General features: G+C 41.0%; 1 protein-coding gene across 1 annotated transcript in view; it reads left to right on the forward strand.

Moving 5' to 3' along the window:
- Positions 579-18,787, forward strand: part of LOC110259856 (cytochrome P450 3A29-like) — a 29,829-nt gene continuing 11,620 nt past the window's right edge. Inside the window, exons 1-8 of the mRNA XM_021086162.1 lie at positions 579-1,316; positions 2,102-2,195; positions 3,722-3,774; positions 5,509-5,608; positions 11,998-12,111; positions 12,360-12,448; positions 13,714-13,862; positions 17,619-17,746. Coding sequence (XP_020941821.1) covers positions 1,246-1,316; positions 2,102-2,195; positions 3,722-3,774; positions 5,509-5,608; positions 11,998-12,111; positions 12,360-12,448; positions 13,714-13,862; positions 17,619-17,746 — 798 coding nt within the window. The 5' untranslated portion in view covers positions 579-1,245. The remainder of the gene's footprint in view (positions 1,317-2,101; positions 2,196-3,721; positions 3,775-5,508; positions 5,609-11,997; positions 12,112-12,359; positions 12,449-13,713; positions 13,863-17,618; positions 17,747-18,787) is intronic.

An 18,787-nucleotide genomic window follows, 5' to 3' on the forward strand; every position in this document is an offset into this window, starting at 1 on the left:
CTCCTTACCAGTTCTCAAACCCATTAAAAATCCCCTACTTATCAAAAAAGCAGGGAGCCATCTGCTCTGGTAAGTATCACATCACTGGTAGATAAGGAGTTTGGGGTCCACTTGGCCACCAGGCTGCTTTCCTTTCTTCACTCTCTTTACACCCATTGATCTTGGACTTGCAGCCTTTCCAGAGAGAGGGGCCATTCTTTGCTCTAGAATCTTTCTAACTTGCTGTCTATGGCAGGACACTCTGAGGGCAGGACAGCAATTGTCCTGAATTGATACCCCTTGATGCAACCATCACCATCTCCCCCATGTTCTGCCTCTCCTTCTGGAGCCCTCTTGTCAACAGAATCCTGATGGATCCTCATGGATGTGCAGTGATGATGGCTGAGGCCCAGCCGGGACTCCTGGTGTACTAACAATCCAGGAAGATGGTGTGGTCACCAATGAGTCACTTGAAAAAGTCATGCGGTGACCTGGTGGTCTTACTTCCAGCAACACAATTCCACCAACCTTTCTGATTCCCACTCTGTAGAAAGCACCGTGCTGGGTACCAGGGCTATAACTGCAACTGATACCCAGACTGTGCCCAAACTCTCCATCTGGTGAGGGGACAGAGTGGTGAGGAAACCAGCAATGGTGCTGGAGGCAATAGATTTGTGTGCAGGGGACAGAAGACCCCAGCAAAGGAAATGCTTCTATCTGGTTGAGGAGGTTGGTTAGGAAATTTCTAAGACAGGGGGTTATGTCTGAGCTGGGATTTAAAGGATGAGCAGTGGATGTAGAGAGAAAACAAGGGAATTTCTAGGCAGAGGAAACTGCATGGGTAAAGATCTGTCGATCTAGATTGTCAAAAGAATTTCAAGTATTTTAACATGTGGGCAGGTATGGAGACAAGTGCATTTTAGAGGAGATTAATAGCCTGTGGTTTTATGTGAGTTTCTGTAATGCTTGGGATTACTGATAACCCTGACTGAGTTGTTATTGAATTCCCATAGAATATGAACTCAAGGGAGGACTAACTGGAGTGTCCATGATGTTTTGCCAGCGCTCAAGGCAGGAGGGGCTCCTGCAGGTGGAACACAGGGGGCTCTTCCATTGGCTGCAGCTCCAGCCCCACCTCCTTTCCCAGCACTTAAACCTCCAGCCCCAATGACTCTCTAGTGGGCAGCAAGGGGACCTCCACACTCTCAGAGCAGCACACACAGCTGAAGGGACACTCAGAGGAGGGAACCCCAGAGGACGGTGGCCATGGACCTGATTCCAAGTTTTTCTGTGGAAACTTGGCTTCTCCTGGTTACCAGCCTGGTGCTCCTCTATCTGTGAGTAACTGTCCAGACCTGTCTCCTCCATAGCCTTGGGCTTGGGGTGCTAAATAGGTCCTCCTTTCCCTGTTTTTTTTTTAATTATTCAATGGATTTTATTACATTTATAGTTGTACAATGATCATCACCGCCCAATTTTATAGGATATCCATCCCAAACCCCCAGCCATCCCCCCACCCCCAACCTGTCTCCTTTGGAAACCATAAGTTTTTCAAAGTCTGTGAGTCAGTATCTGTTCTGCAAAGAAGTTCTTGCATCCTTTTTTTTTTTTTTTTTTTTTTTTTAGATTCCACATATGAGTGATAGCAAGTGATATTGGTGTCTCACTGTCTCACTATCTCTGTCTGTTTTGAAGATCAAAGTTAACTGAGAAAAAGTTGCTAGAGCTTTCAGTGGTACAGAATTTTTTTTCTCATTTCTACCTAGAATGAGAATCTCCAAATTATGGCAGAATCAAGTAACTCTTAACATTAGTTTTCTGGAAGAACACCAGCCTGAACTCAGGAGCACTCAAACTGGAAACATATATGAAATATTTGTTCTAGGATTGGGACCTTTTAGACTTCAGCTGCTTTTAGCTAATCATTATTACCTTTGATGGATCTCATAGTGGTGGGAAATGAGATGAAGAGTGAATGTAATTATTCCTTTTTGAGTTACTAATTGCTTATTGCCTACATGTTACCTCTGAGGTTGATGATTGCAGGTCTGAGTCACTGACTAGCCAGCCCCAGCACCTGTTCCTCAGTCCCTGTGACCTGGTTTTCTCTTTGATTTTGTAGATATGGGACTTATTCACATGGATTTTTTAAGAAGCTGGGGATTCCTGGGCCGACACCTGTGCCTTATTTTGGAAATATTCTGGCCTACCGTAAGGTATGTGTTATTTGAGCTCCCTCTTTGCTTCTTACAGTTGCCAATTCCAGCCAAGTTCCTCAGTAAAAGTTCCTCTCCTCAGGAAGAGGAAGTTCTGAGGTTTCACACTTTCCAGAAAGGGCACCATGGCCCTTGCGCAGCACATGGCCACATTTACCCCACAGATGCATTGTCAGCTGTTAGGAACCTCAGCTTTTCCCTCAGACAGCTCAGCTCTCTGGCTGATTCAGCACAGGACTTGAAGTTCCAACTTGTGATTTTTGTGAACAGGATTTTCTTTCTCCCAGATGCAGGTTCCCAGGCAGGGACAATCGCCTTTAGAAGAAGAGCATTACATGGGTGCCTGGTTTCATTAAGTTGTGTGCACTAGAGTCAAACGTTCCTGTTGGTAGCATAAACTATAGCCATAAGCATAAGAGTTCATACTTCATATCCTGATTCTCCCAACCGAGGCTCTCCTTGTCTCATTACTGCCTGAGAACTTCCTGAACTTCTTTCCCTCAGAAGCAATATTTTCCTTGTCACCCCTGCTTTCCAAATGAACTCTTTAGTAGATGTACCCCAAGACCTGCAGTTCTGGGACCTTCATTTTCATAGTTAAACCATCGAATATCACAGCAGAGGAGTTCCCATGTGGCTAAGCAGGTGAAAGAGCTGACATTGTTGTCTCTGTGAGGATGGGGGTTCGATCCCTGGCCTCGTTTAGTGGGTTAAGCATCTGGCATTACTACAAGCTGCAACATAGGTCACAGATGCCGCTTGGTACCTGAGTTGCCATGGCTATGGTGTAAGCTGTGGCTGCAGCTCAGATTTTGACCCCTAGTCCAGGAACTTCCGTATGCTGCAGGTGCAACTGTAAAAGGGAAAAAGAAAAAAATCACAGCAGAAACCTAGTGACAAGAAAATTCTTCTTAAGTTTCAGGAGTGAAAACTCAGAGCAAGTGCTTTAATCCTCGCTATCCTTTGTGGAGCTGTGGCATCTCCCCATCTTTTCCGTGTTGAGCTGGAAAACTCAAAATCAAGTCCACTTTGCCACTTATTCACTCGCTCACTTTCTCACTCAACACACATGCCTTAGCCTTACTTAAATCTGCTAGACTAAGACGTCGCTGGTCACTGATGGTTTAACTTTCTAATTCTTCTAGAATTCTAGAGAGGGCTCATGAGGTACGTAAAAAGGATGTTTAACTAGGAAATGAAGGTGTGTGCAGGAAAAATTATACTTTTTCTCAGCTTCAGTTTTTTCATGTGTCCGTGGAAAATTAACTCAGAGTTACGAGATTTGAGAGACAACACTTAACACAAGCAAAAACACTTCAGAAAAATAAGGATTTACTCAGTATTCACAGACAAGGGTAAGAATGACTTTAAACTCTGTTTAAAAAATCTTGCCTCTTTTATCTTCTTTCCCCTTGCCAGTGAAAAATAGTAAGCCTGATTTGATGTGATTCAAATCATTTTTGTCCCAATTAGATGTATGTAGGGATCAGTACATTTCAACTAACAGTCCAATTTTTTTCTTACAGGGGATTTGGGATTTTGACAATAAATGTTTCCAAAAGTATGGAAAAATATGGGGGTAAGTATTGTATTCTGGAACTTTCCATTGCATAGATTTGCTATGGTGAGTCGCCCCCTTGTGGTGGAGGACAATCTTAGCCCAGAGCTCCTGGGGATGAAACCTTCTATTGTAAAGCTTTGGAGGCTTGTTCCACCAGGGACCCTAGATGTCACCAGGTGCCCAGCTCCCCAGTCTGAATCAGGCCTGCCGAGCCACAGATCAGTACTTTGCTGCAGACTTGCATCACTTTATGCCCAGTATCTTGTTCCTCCTCTTTTGTCCATTTTTCCTTCCTTGAGGTGCCTTTAACTGCATAAAAATGCATTATTCCAGAACATTCTAACATGTGCTCATAAATGCATATTTTTTATCCTTTCCCATATGATTTACATTTTTTAACTTTTTTTTTTTTTTTTTTTTAGGGCCGCACCCATGGCCTATGGATGTTCCCATGTTGGGGGTTGAATCAGAGCTGCAGCTGCCAGCCTATGCCACAGCTACAGCAACCACAGCAACACCAGATCCCAGCTGCATCTGCGGTCTACACCACAGCTCATGGCAACACTGGATCCTTAACCCACTGAGCAAGGCCTGGGCTCGAACCCTCATCCACATGGATACTAGTTGGGTTTGTTACTGCTGGGCCGCCATGGAAACTCCCCACATGATTAACTTTTAATGAAAAGTCAATATTCTTTTAAATTTTGGATTTAATGTGTGCTTTTCAAAGAAGGACAAGTGGGTAAGGGAATAAGAAAAGGAAACCATTTCTGCTCAGCTTTAAGAAACTTCTCTGCACTTCAGTCGTCGTATTTTCTTTTTTTTTTTTTTTTTTGCTGTTTTTAGGGCTGCACCCACGGCATATGGAGGTTCCCAGGTTAGGGGCTGAATCATAGCTACAGCTGCTATCCTGTGCCATAGCCATAGCAACGCAGGATCCGAGCTGCATCTGTGACCTACACCACAGCCCATGGCAATGCCAGACCATTAGCCTCATGAGCGAGGCCAAGGATGGAACCTGCAACCTCATGGTTTCCAGTAGGATTCATTTCTGCTGTGCCACAATGGGAATTCCTTTTCTCTTTAAATTTTAAACCAAGCGTTTTCAACAGAAGTGTGTAGAAGTATTACTTTAACCACTGAATTCCTCTGACTTTGAAGAAATGTGAGCTGTCTAACCCCGAGTGTTTCCAATGGGCTGCACAGACTTTATTCTGCAGAGTGGCCTTGGCTGATGGCCCTTCCCTTTCACAGCTGTTGGAGGTTTGGCGGGAGTAACGGGGAAGGTGTAACATGATGCTTCTTTACTTAAGGCAAGAGGCAGAGGCTCCACCTCTCCCTACCTCTCCATCGTCTCTCATCAAGTCCTCAGAAACCACAGGGCTTTGCTGAATTGCTGTGAGCCCAAAAGACAACATCGTCAGGTGAAAAGAACCCAGCCCTGGATCCTCCTTCTTCGATTTGCAGACACATTGTTGCCTGTCTATGCTCCGTGTGTCTCAGCTTTTCATCTGACTCTATGTCATATGCATTTTTTTCCTGTCTTTGAGATTATATTTAGAAAAGGCTGAGTAGGTGGACTCTCCTTAATTATTTATTTATTTTTGTTTCAAGTTCATGAACTTGCCTTCAATTGTTTACCAAGCTACTAAGGGGTATGGAGCCTCGAGATGAACACGGGGACATCCAGGCGTGGCTCCAGCTGCAGACACCGCATCATTAAATCTCATCCGCTCTGTTTTCCCTCCCCAGGTTTTTTGATGGTCGGCAGCCCGTGTTGGCTATCACCGATCCAGACATGATCAAAACAGTCCTGGTGAAAGAATGTTACTCGGTCTTCACAAACCGGCGGGTAGGGAGTCATGTTTCCATTTTGAAATATTTGATTACTACGTTTTCCTTTTGAAATAAGTATAAGTGCATAGCTGTTTTCAAAAGAAAAAAAAAACCACAGAGAGGTCCTGCGTTATGTACCCTCATCGTGTTTACCCCAGTGGTAATATCTTAAATAAATATGGTACAATATCAAAGCAGGAAATGGACATCGATGCTATCCACAGAGTTTATTCAGTTTTATGTGCACTCATCCGTGTGTGTTTGGGTGTGTGATGCTTTCTGAAAATTTACCGTGTATTTAGATTTGTGTAATGACCACCCCACTTAATACACAGAACTGTTCCATCCTGCATAAGGCTCCCTCTTGCTATTTTTTTAGTAGTCACAGTGTGTAGTTTGTCTCTTCCTCTTACCAGGGTCTTTAGCAGAGCAAACATTAAAAAAAACTCTGATGAGGCAAATGTATTAATTCTTTCTTTTATGGATTAGGCTTCTGGTGTCAAGTCTGAAACCTCTTCGCTTAGCTCTAGGTCTCAAAGTTTTTCTTTTTGATTCCCCTGACTATTATATAGTTTTATATTTTACTTGTACGTCTGTGATCCACTTTGTGCTAATTTTTGTATAACTGGTGACGTTTAGGTCATGGTTCTTCTGGCTTTTGTTTGTTTTTTTTTCCGGTAAACGTCTAAGTTGTTCCTCCATCATTTGTGGAAAGACAAACACACGTCCTTTTTTGCACCACTGTCAAAAATCACTTGCAGCTATTTCTGTGGGTTATTTCTTACTCTGTTCATCTTGTTGATTTCAGATACAGAGAACCACAGAGTCTTGATTACTGTAACTGTCTAGTAAATCTTAGCAGGTAGATTGTTCTTCCCACTTTATTTTTTTCAGGATTATTTTAGCTTTTTCAGGTCCTTTGCCTTTCCTTACAAATTTAGGGTAAGCTGATCTACATGTATAAAATAACTGCTGAGGTGTTTGATAAGAATTGAATTATCCCTAAGAATAACTTGGGGGAAAACTGTATTTTTACTGGCTCACGTCTTTGAATCCATGAATGCAGCATGTTTCTCCATGTATTTAGATTTTCTTTGATCCTTCTATAGCATTTTATACTTTTCTGCAAAGAGGTTCCATACATGTTTTTTGTGTTATTTACACCTAAATTATTTCATTTTCTTTGGAGTGATTGTAAATGGTATTGTGTTTTTAATGTGTTGTTACATATTCATTGTTATTACATAGAAATGTGGTTTTATGTTGAACTCATATCTTACAAACTTGCTGGATCACTTATTAGTTCTAGAGGTTTCCTTATTATTTCCTTGAGAATTTCTCTATTGACACTTCTGTCAACTGAAAATAGGTATGTTTTTACTTTTTTTTTTCTAATCTGTATGCCTTTCATGTCTTTCTCTCTTTTTTTTTTTTGCCACACCCACAGCACATGGAAATTCCCAGGCCAGGGGTCAAATCTGTGCCACAGCAGAGACCCAAGCCACGGCAGTGACTGTACTGGAACCTTAACCCACTGGGCCACAAGGGAACTCCTCATTTCTTTTTCTTGTCTCGCCAAACTGACTAGGACTTGCTGCACTAGTTCAGACTTCTTATAATGTTGGAAAAGAATGGTGAGAGTGGAGTTCCCTTGTAGTGCAGTGGGTTAAGGATCTGGCATTGTCACTGCAGAAGCTATGGCATGGGTTTGATCCTTGACCTGGGAACTTCCACATGCTGTGGGTGTGGCCAAAAAAAATGGTGACAGTGGACATCTTTGTATTGTTCTGATCTTAAGGGGAAGCATTCAGTCTTTCACCATCTAATATTATTTATTTATTTATTCTGGACAAAAGAATTATATGCACTTAAGGTGCAACATGATATTCCGATATATGTCTATGTTGTGAAATGGTTTCCACAAGCTAATTAATATAGCCATCCCCTCCCCCTTTGTGTGTGTGTGGAATGAGCATTTAAAATCTATCATGAAGTTCCTGTTGTGGCTCAGCGTGTTAAGGACTTGACTTGTCCCTGTGAGGATGTGGGTTCAATCCCTGGCCTCCTCAGTGGGTTGAGGATCCAGCGTTGCCTCAAGTGGCAGTGTAGGCTGCAGATGGGGCTCAGATCTGGTGTTGCCGTGGCTGTGGTGTAGGCCAGCAACTGCAGCTCTGATATGATCCCTGGCCCATCCATGTGCCTCAGGGGTGGCAGTAAAAAAAAAAAAAATTATCTACTCTTTTAGTAAATTTCAAGTGTCCAAGACAATATCATCAACTGTAATCACCATACCTCAATTAGGTCTCCATTTATTCACCTTATAACCAAAAATTTGCAGCCTTTGGTCAATATCTTCTCTCCCTCCCCAGACTCCACCAAGCTTCTGAAAACCACTATTCCTCTCTATGTCACTGTCAGTTGGATTTTTTTCTGTTAGATTCCACACATAAGGGGATCATGCAGTATTTGTACTTCTGTGTCAGGCTTAATTCACTTAGTGCATTGTCCTTAAATTTCCTCCAAATTGTCCTAAATGGTAGGATTTTCTCTTTTAAGGCTGAATAATAGCCATTATATATATACATATAATTATTCACACACAAGCACACACATTTCTTTATCCTTTCATCTGCTCATGTACATCTAAAGTGATTACTAATAGGTTGGACTTCCTGTTGTTTAATCCAGATATTTCCTAGATCCTTTGTTTATTCTCTTCTTTTTTCCTTTGTGATTTCATGATTTTTTAATAAGGGTGTCTTTGATTCCTTTCTCTTTCTCTTTTCTTTATCAACTATAGTTTTGGCTTAGTGGTTACCATGAAGCTTATAGAAAACATCTTATACATATAAAAGTCTATTTGAAGTGTGGGGTTGGTATAGATGCAAACTATAGAATTTGGAGTGGATAAGTAATGGGATCCTGCTGCATAGCACGGGGAACTCTATTTAATCTCTTGTGATGGAACATGATGGAGGATAATGTGAGAAAAAGGATGTGTGTATGTATAACTGGGTCACTTTGCTGTACAGCAGAAATGAATAGAACATTATAAATCAACTAAAATTTTAAAAAGGCTATTTGAAGCTTATAAAGACTTCAGTTTATTCTCATTGAAAAGCCGGATGCTTTGAATCTCCCTCCACAACTTATTTTATTTTTTATTTTTTGGCTTTTTAGGGCTGCACCCACAGCATATGGAGGTTCCTAGGCTAGGGGTCAAATTGGAGCTGTGGCCACCAGCCTACACCACAGCCACAGCAATGCCAGATCCAAGCCACATCTGCAACCTACACCACAGTTCACAGCAATGCCAGATCCTTAACCCACTGAGCAAGGCCGGGGACTGAACCTGCGTCTTCATGGATGCTAGTCAGGTTCACTTCCGCTGAGCCACGATGAGAACTCCCTGTTGTATGTTTCTGATGTCACGGTTTACAGTTTACCTTTGAACAGTGCTGGGATCAGGAGTGCCAACCTTGCATGTAGTCAAAATTTTGCATATAACTTATAGTTATATAGTTATATAAGGGCCTCTGTTATATGGTTCCTCTGTTTCTGAGATTTCTCTGTATCTGAGTTTCTTATTCACAGATTCGACCAATCATGGATCATGTAGTCCTGTAGTATTTACTATTGAAAAAAATTGCACCTGTGTAAGTGGACCTACCAGTTCAAGCCTGAATTGTTTAAGGGTGAATTGTACATCTTTTTATATTATGTATCCATTAACAAATTATTTAGGGAGTTCCCAGGTGGTGCAGTAGGTGGATTAAGAATCCACCTGCAACAGCTCAGGTCACTATGGAGGCACAGGTCATTTCCCCGGCTGGCACAGTGGGTTGAAGAATCAGGTGTTGTGGCAACTGTGGCATAGATCACAGCTGCAGCTTGGATTCAGTCCCTGGCCCGGGATTTCCCATATGCTATGGGTGTGCTCATAAAGAATTAAGCTGTAGTTTTAAAAAACTCTTTTGTCCTTTTGTTTTGTTTTTTAGGGTCACACCTGTGGCATATGGAAGGTTGGCAAGTTGGAGTTACAGTTGCTGGCCTATACCACAGCCACAACAACGTGGGATCTGAGCTGTCTGTTCCCTACACCACAGCTCATAGCAACACCACATCCTTAATCCACTGAGCGAGGCCAGAGATTGAACACTCATCGTCATGGACACTAGTTGGGTTCGTAACCCACTGAGCCACAGTGGGAACTTCCAAAACTCTTTTGTCTTTTAACATTTACCCTAAGGACGTAAGTGATTTGTACACCATTGTTGTAGTATAACTGTATTCTGAATTTAACTGTATATTTACATTTCCCAGTGAGTTTTATTCTTTCATAGGATTTCATGATGCTGCTTAGTGTTCTTTCTCTTCAGCTTGAAAACCTTCCTTAGCATTTCTTGTAAGACCATTTTAGGAAGGATGAATTCTTTCTGCTTTTGTTTTTCTGAAAATGTCTATCTCTTCCTCATTTCTGAAGGATTTTTTTTTTTAAGTATTCTTGGTTGGTAGTGGTTTTTTTTTTCCACTTTAAGTATGTTGAATATATCATCTCATTCTCTCCTGACTTTCAGAGTTTCTGCTGAGAAATACTCTAACAGCATTGTGGGGTTCCCTTGTATGTAACAAACTCCATTTCTCTTAATGCTTTCAAGATTGTCTCTTTGTCTTCGATTGCTGACAGATTTAATGTAACATGTTTTATGAAGCCTTCTTTAAATTCAGCCTGATTGAAGACCTTTGACATCATGTTCCAGGATTTCCCTCTATTTTCTCAAGTTTGGGATGTTTTTGGATATTATTTCATTAAATAAGCTTTCTGCTCCTTTCCCTCTTCTCCTTCTGGGATTCCCATAATGTGAATATTGTTTCACTTGATGGTATCCCATAAGTCCCATAGGCTTTCTTTATTCCTGTTCGTTTGCTTTTTGATTTTCTCCTCTAACTTAATAAGGTGAAGCCAAAGCATGTCCTTTGCACAATGTTATGAAAGGCTGGGGGATGTAGTCACTCGCCTGCTGTCCTCATTCCAGCAGGGGTAACTGTCTCAAGCTGGGGAGTTGCCTCTTAGCACTGAGCAGTAATGACCTGGGGTGTGGGATGGTACAAGCAAAATGAAACTATTCTCCTTACCCCTTTTCTGGGTTATTATTGAGGTTTTTTTTTTTTTTTCCTCTGCTGAATTGCTGAAGCTTCTTAAATGGACTCCTGAGCCTATTTTTGTAGGTTTTGTCAGTTCCCTAGCCTATTTTTGTAGATTGCTGGCGGTCTGATTGTTTTCCTTTGTGGGGGAATGGAGGCTAGTATCTACTATTCCACCATCTTAATGACATAACCCAGTATTTCACCATTAAATATGATGTTGTAGTTTTTATTTGCCTGTTTTTTAATGCCCTTTATTATCTTGAGGGGGTTTCCCTCTCTTCTAGTTTGAGGTTTTTTTTTTCTTATCATAAATAGGTGTTGGAGATATCCATTTTAAAACAAAACATAATTTGAGGAGTTCCCTTCGTGGCACAGTGGTTAACGAATCTGACTAGGACCCGTGAGGTTGCAGGTTTGACCCCTGGCCTTGCTCAGTGGGTTAAGGATCCAGCATTGCTGTGGTGTAGGTTGCAGATGCAGCTCAGATCCCACATTGCTATGGCTCTGGCATAGGCTGGCTGCTACAGCTCTGATTAGACCCCTAGCCTGGGAACCTCCATATGCCACAGGAGCAGACCTAGAAAAGGCAAAAAGACAAAACAAAACATAATTTTGAAAGAATGTGGAAATTTTCAAGCAGATTTGTTTCACAGGCTAATCCCATGCTGAAAAATAGAAGCATCTTTTTCCCCCCCTTCTTACCTACTCTAGGCAAAAAATACAAGGAAAAAGTGTTTTTCATATAATTGCATTATTTCTTCAGAATAGCAAATAGAGTCCTAATCTTCCAAGTGCTAGGCACTATTTCTTAAAAATAATCATCATATCAAGATATCCTCTTTTCCAGTTGCTCAGGCTTTGGGTATATATAAAGACACACACTTTGCCAAGGCCATCTGGCTCTCTGTCACCACTTGTACTTGGCACAGTGCAGGAGAATGAACTATGTCTTTTACCTGTCTATTCCCCTGGAAGAATAGTTTTCCTATCACATGTTCCATTTGCATTTAAAAGGAGAGTGGAATATAAAGTCTGGAAACAACATTAGGTGGCTGGATGTCTCCTTGACCCTCGTAGGAATCTGTGCATTAGGGATAAATATTTATTGAGAATCTAGCAGAGGGCCTGCTTCTAAGTACTCAGTCACTAAATATTTGTTGAATACTCGGTGCACATTTAACACAATTTCCAAAAATATTGAGACCTCCAAAACTTAAGTAAGATAAATGTTTCATTTTTTTTTTTTGCCAACTCTAGACTTTTGGGCCAGTGGGAGTCATGAAAAATGCCATTTCTCTGGCTGAGGATGTGCAATGGAAGAAGATACGAACACTGCTGTGTCCAGCCTTCACCAGTGGAAAGCTCAAGGAAGTAAGCAAAGCAGAAGACTTTGGATTAGAAATGTAAAGAATAAGGAAGAAAATAAGATCATAGTTGCTCTCCAAGGAAGAGTCTGCTGAATTTGAGCTTTCTAAAATAGTCTTTTATCTTCCCCTCCTAGAAGAGACAGTATAAGATTCATTACAAAATGTCACTTCCTATTCCATTCATGGAAAAGCCAGGTCCTTATAGGACTTGAATCTTTTTATTTAACTTTGGGTGGTGTGTTTTTTGTTTAGATATTCCCCATCATTGACCAATTTGGAGATGTCTTGGTGAAGAACATGAGGAGGGAAGCAGAGAAAGGCAAGCCTGTCACCATGAAAGAGTAAGTAGGGGTTAAGCTGCTGGGATTCTGGGCTCTTTTAAGATGCTCAAGCTGCCTGCCATGGAGCCCAAATTCCCAGTACTGAGTTATTCTAGTGACCAGACAGAGGTAGGTGTGTAATGATACAACTCCAAAAGGCCAGCCTAGAAAGAGGGTGGCTCACCCACACAAGGAGGGCAGCCTGGAGAGAAAGAAGAAGCATGATTGGGCCAATGTGGACTGTAGATGGTATGGAATGGATACCAGGGAAGGGACTTGGTACCTACTGCTGGGCAGTGAGTGGGGTATGATCATCACAGAATGGAACTTGGAACAATTAAACCTCTTCGCAAGTTTGCTGAGGGTACCTGAAAATACTAAATATTCAACTTGGCCAGCACTTTTCTATCCTTCAGTCCAAAAAAAAAAAAAAAAAGAGAGAGAGAGAGAGAGAGAGAGAGAGAGAGAGAAGACCATGTACAAGCTATGGGCAGGGTGACCACAGAATTGATTGTTTAAGCCGTGATTCTTTTCATGGAGCGGGGACAATAAGTCAACTGGGAGGGCCCTGGAAAACCTGTGGACGTGTGATCACTAACCTGTTAAATCCCCTAAGTCAATTTTTAGATGGATTGATTTATTTTTAACTAGAAACATTTTTACTCCTTACATTTTGCAGAAATGGCTGCCCTCAGGGCTACCACAGATCACTGGAGTTGGGGAAGAATGGGTCTTTCAGGATGCTTAGCAGAGGTGTACGGCAAGGTGGGAGGATGTTTCTGGAAATTCAGAACAGGGTGTTGCTGTTCTGGAATGTGCTAAAGAGGGATCAGCTCTGAGCACAGGGACTGTGGTGAGGCAAGACCCAGATCAATGCCCCCTTTCTTGGCTCCTGGAGGAAGTTCATTATTCTATCCTTTGTCCCACTCAGACCCAGTGCTTATACCCCTACTAGTGTCCACAGTCAAAGCACACTACTGTGCTCTCTCTGATTATGAGTGTCTACCCCCTATTCCTTGAGCTCATGGTGGGGGGTGTCTAACTTGCCTTAGTGACCCCCCTATGCTAAGCACAGGGCCAGCTATATCACTGGCATCTCATATACACTTCATGATAGTAACATAGACTCCTCCAATGATCCAGCAGTTGGTTCTGAAAGTATGTGGCTCTTTACCTGGCTTGCCTGGGCATCTAATTTTACTTGCATTTTGTCTTGTGTGTGTTGGACATGGACGGTAAAGAGGTGATGATTTTAACTGTCCATGTCTTTCGCTCTGTCTCCTCAGCATTGTTGGGGGCTTCAGCATGGACGTGATCACTAGTACAGCTTTTGGAGTGAAGATTGATTCCCTCAACAACCCGCAAGACCCCTTTGTGTATTATACCAAGAGGCTCTTAAAATTTGATTTCCTCGACCCACTCCTTGTCATTTCCAGTATGTAACTAGTATATTTCTTTTTCTTTTCCTTCCTCCCCACCTCCATCCCTCCCTCCTCTCGTCCTTCCACCTTTTATCTCTTTCTTGCTTTTCTAAATATCTATATTGAGATATAATTCACATCTCATGTAATTTACCCATTTAAAATATGCAATTCACGGAGTCCCCTGGTGGTCTAATGGTTAGGATTCAGCATGTTCACTGCTGTGACCTGGGTTCAATCCCTGGTCTGGGAACTTCTTCAAGACATGGGTATAGCTAAACAAACAAACAAATAAATAAATAAATAAAATGTATAATTCAATAATAGTTACAACCTAAATGTCTGTCAACATATGAATGGATGAAGAAAATGCAGTATGTATGTGTATTATGTACCTATGTGTGTATATATATATACTCAGACACACACACAAATGCAATGGAATTCTATTCAGCCACCCAAAAGCGGGAAATCCTTCCATTTGCATAATGTGGATATACTTTGAAGGTGTTGTGATAAGTGAAATAGAATGGAAAAAATAAATGCTTAAATGCTGAATCAAAAAGAAAATCAAACATATAGAAAAGCTATTTCAGATTTTTGGCTATCAGACGTAGGGGTTGAGTGGTGGAATTTGATGAAGGTAGTCCAAAGGTATAAAATTTCAGTTATAACATTAATGAGTACGGGTGGTGTAATGTGCGATGTGTGTTGCTAAGAGGGTAGAGCCGAAAAGTTTTCATCACAAGGGAGAAAACATTTCTATAACTGTATGAGGTAATGGATGTTAACTGAACTTATGTCTTAATCACTTCACAATATATGTGTGTCAAGTCGTTATGCTGTCCACAGTTGACTAATACAGTACTGGGTGTCACTAATAACTCAATAAAACTGAAAAATGTTTTTAGTGTATTCAGAGATGTGTGTGACCACCACAGTCGTTAATGGTAGGACATTTTTGTCAACTGAGAAACCCTGTACTTTCTAACCATCATTCCCCTTAGCCCTAGCAACCACAAATCTACTGTTATCTCTGTAGACTTGCCTATTCTGGAAACTTCATATAGATGGAATTTTATAATATGCTGTCTTTTGTGGCTGGCTTCTTTCATTGAGCATGATGTTTTCAAAGTTCATACTTTTTTTTTTTTTTTGGTCTTTTTTGCCTTTTCTAGGGCTGCTCCCATGGCATATGGAGGTTCCCAGGCTAGGGGTCTAATCGGAGCTGTAGCCAACAGCCTACACCAGAGCCATGGCAACACAGGATCTGAGCCACATCTGTGACCTACACCACAGCTCACAGCAATGCCGGATCCTTAACCCACTGAGCAAGGCAGGGATTGAACCTGCAACCTCATGGCTCCTAGTTGGATTCATTAACCACTGAGCCATGACGGGAACTCCAAAGTTCATACGTATTGTAGCATATATCAGTACTTTATTTCTTTGTATGGTCAAATAATGTTCCAATATATGGACATTATGCATTTTGTTTTTCCATCCATCAATTTACAGACATTTGGTTTGAGTCTTCCTCTTGACTATTGTGAATAGTGTTTCATGCACATTTATGTACAAGTTTTTGTTTGAATACCAGTTTTTTTTTTTTTTTTTTTGGTTTTGTCTTGTCTTTTTGTCTTTTTAAGGCCTCATCCATGGCATGTGGAGGTTCTCAGGCTAGGGGTCCAATTGGAGCTGTAGCCACCAGCCTACACCACAGCCACAGCAACACGGGATCCCAGCTGTGTCTGCAACCTACATCACAGCTCATGGCAATGCCAGATCCTTAACCCACTGAGCAAGGGCTGGAATCGAACCCACATCCTCGTGGATACTAGTTGGGTTCATTAACCACTGAGCCACGACGGGAAGTCCTGAATTACGTGTTTTTGATTATTTGGTTAAGTACTTAGAAGTGAAATTGCTGAGTTACATAGTCAGCAATTTCTTTGTTTAATTTATAAGGAACTGCTAAACATTTCCCACAATAGCTACACTGTTTTACGTTTGCATCAATCACGTATGAACGTTCTAACTTCTCAACATTCGTGCAAACACTTGATCAACGCTTTTTGATTGTGACCATCCCACTGAGTGTGAAATGGAATTTCACTGTGGTTTTGTTTGTTTATTTCATTGTGGTTTTGGTTTCTATTTCCAATGGCTAGTGATGTTGAGTAACTGTTTATGTTTTGGGCCATTTTAATATATTTTTAGATAAGTATCTAATCAAATCCTTTGCCCATCTATAGTTGGATTGTTTGTCTTCTTGTCGTTGAGTTATGAGTTCTTTATGTGTTCTAGATAAAGTCTCTTATCAGATAGGTGACTTGAAAATGTTTTTCCCCTTCCGTATGTTCTTCACTATATGCTTTGAAGTTCAAAGGTTTTTTTTTTTTGTCCATGCCCATGGCATTTGGAAGTTCCTGGACCAGGGATTTAACCTGTGCCACAACAGTGATAAGACCAAGTCCTTAACTACTGGCCACCAGGGAATGCCATAAAATTTATGTAAGGACATATATTCTTTTTTTTTTTTTTTTGGCTGCACTGGCAGCATGTAGAAGTCCCCAGGCCAGGGATCAAACCCACGCACAGAAGCAGCCCAAGCTGCTGCAGTAACAATGCCAGATCCTTAAGCTGCTGCACTTCAAGAGAACTCAAAGACATACATTTTTGGTCTGAGCTTTTCTTGGTCAAATTGTGGGTAATTTTTTGATGACTAACTCAAACCTTGTACTTCTTACAGGTCTATCAGATTGTCTATCTCTTTTTTTCATATATTTCTGTAGTTTATGTCGTTCCAGGAATCTGTCTGTTTCATCTAAGTTATCTAATTTCCTGGCCTATGACTGTCTTTGGTATTCCTTTATATTCCTTATTATTGGTTTAATGTAAGTAGTAATCTCCTTTCTTTAATTTCAACACTAGCAAATTGAGTCTTTTGTGTTTTTCTCTTGGTCCATCTGAAAAGGCCTTTTAAAAGAATCAATTTTTTTGTTTCATTGATTTTTCTTTATTGCTTTTTATCCTCCTGTTCCTCAGTTTCTGCTCTTATCTTTATTTTTTTCTTCCTAATGCTTGCTTCAGTTTTTATTTGCTCCTCTTTTTTGAGTATGTTCACTTGGAAAGTAAGGTTATTCATATGAAATTTTCGTTCTTCCAAAGCAGAGACAGATAAAGCCATAAATTTCTCTCTGAGTACTACTCTCGCTACAGTCCATCAGTTTTGGGATGTCATGACTTCATTTTTATCCTCTTAAAAGTAATTCCAGATTGCTCTTTTGATTTTTCTATCACCTATTGGTTATTTAGGGGTGTGTTGTTGAATTTCCACATATTTGTGAGTTTCCAAATTTTTTTTCTAACTCCATTACATGGCGGTTGAGAGACATACAATGTATTAAATCTATCCTATTATTTTTGGAACAGCATGATAAAGTGAAGTAGCAGACCATGGCCTGTTTTATCTGAAAAAATGGTAGCTCAATAGCTAAAAGGCAATGAAGTCCAAGATAGAATCCTGTTACTCTAGTCACTGCAAAGATGGAGACAGGGTCACTGACTCCCTCCTATGGTGATAGCCCCTATATGTGGACTTGGCCGCGCTCTGCCTTGGCTTGGACATCTGAACAAAAGTCAAAAGGGAGTGACTCCTAGATTGAGAACCTGGGTGTCTTTTACTCTCTGATTGGCAGAGCAAAGTACAGTTGCTTCAGGTAAATTTTGCATTTTCACTCTGATTTCATTTTATCTTTTTCCTACAGCACTCTTTCCATTCCTTCGTCCAATCTTTGAATTGTTAAGTTTCTCTGTGTTTCCAAAAACTGCTGTAAATTTTTTCACAAAATCTGTGAAAAAGATGAAAGAAAGTCGTCTCAAAGATGAAGATGTGGTAAGACCTGGTAGTGCTGCCATGAGGGTGTTCACTTTTGGTTAATTTATTGAGCTGAATGCATATGATTTATGTACATCTGTGCATTTTTTTTAAAGGTGGGTGGAGAATCATAGATTTAAGAGCAGGAGAGTTTTAATCTTTTGGGGTGAATGACTATATAATTAACCTTTTGGGCTGAATTCTTTGGGGGAAGAAGATAAGGTAGTGAGTCGGAGAGCACTTGTTTAAATTAATAAGAGGCATGCCAATTAGTATGTCACTACATAAATATTGTTAAGATTTTGCCACTTGCCTTCAATAAGTCAAAGTATAAGTTATTGCTTAAAAATGAGTTTACTCATGTTTCACCAAATATTAGATTGGCAAAAAAAATCATTCAAATCCAAGACTTCTATTTCATGGATTGTCCAATGGAAGCCCCATCAGGAATCTGGTGGAATTTAGTCCATGTTGAATTTGAGCCTCTTGTAGTCTGGGTGGGCAGGGCTCTTCTCTGGGTGATGAGGCTGCAACCTGGTTAATCAGCTTTGCCTTTGTGAGGTCTGGAGACCCGTACAGGGATGTGTGCAGGTCAGGGGGTACAGGGCTGGGTACCCAGGATGGTCCTGGAGGTTGTGCAGAGATCTGGAAGGATCAGGAGCTTGAAGATGCTGCTATAAGAGCTGCAGATGAAATATCAGGGGGTCAGTTTATGTGGCCCTTCATTAAGAATGAAAGTTGGAGGGTAAAAAAACAATTGAAGTCATGGACTTTCTCCTGAGCAAATGGCTCTAACAAGAGAGAGAGCAACTCTCCAGTTAAGAAGCTTTCTTAAAAGTCAAAGAAGCCAGGGATCAGAAAGTGAGAACCAAAAGTGAGATTGGAGGTGATGGCTGGATTTCGCTCAGGAAGGCAACATGCATGGTCTCCAGGATTTGAATGTACATGTTTTATTCACTGAGGACTCAGAAAATGCTAGTTAGGCTTCTGCTCTTTGAGGGAACATACTCTCAGGAAAGAGGTGAAATACTGCACTCTTGATTTGTTTCTGACTTCACA

This window comes from Sus scrofa, chromosome 3 (assembly GCF_000003025.6).
Source record: "Sus scrofa isolate TJ Tabasco breed Duroc chromosome 3, Sscrofa11.1, whole genome shotgun sequence".
NCBI lineage: Eukaryota > Metazoa > Chordata > Mammalia > Artiodactyla > Suidae > Sus > Sus scrofa.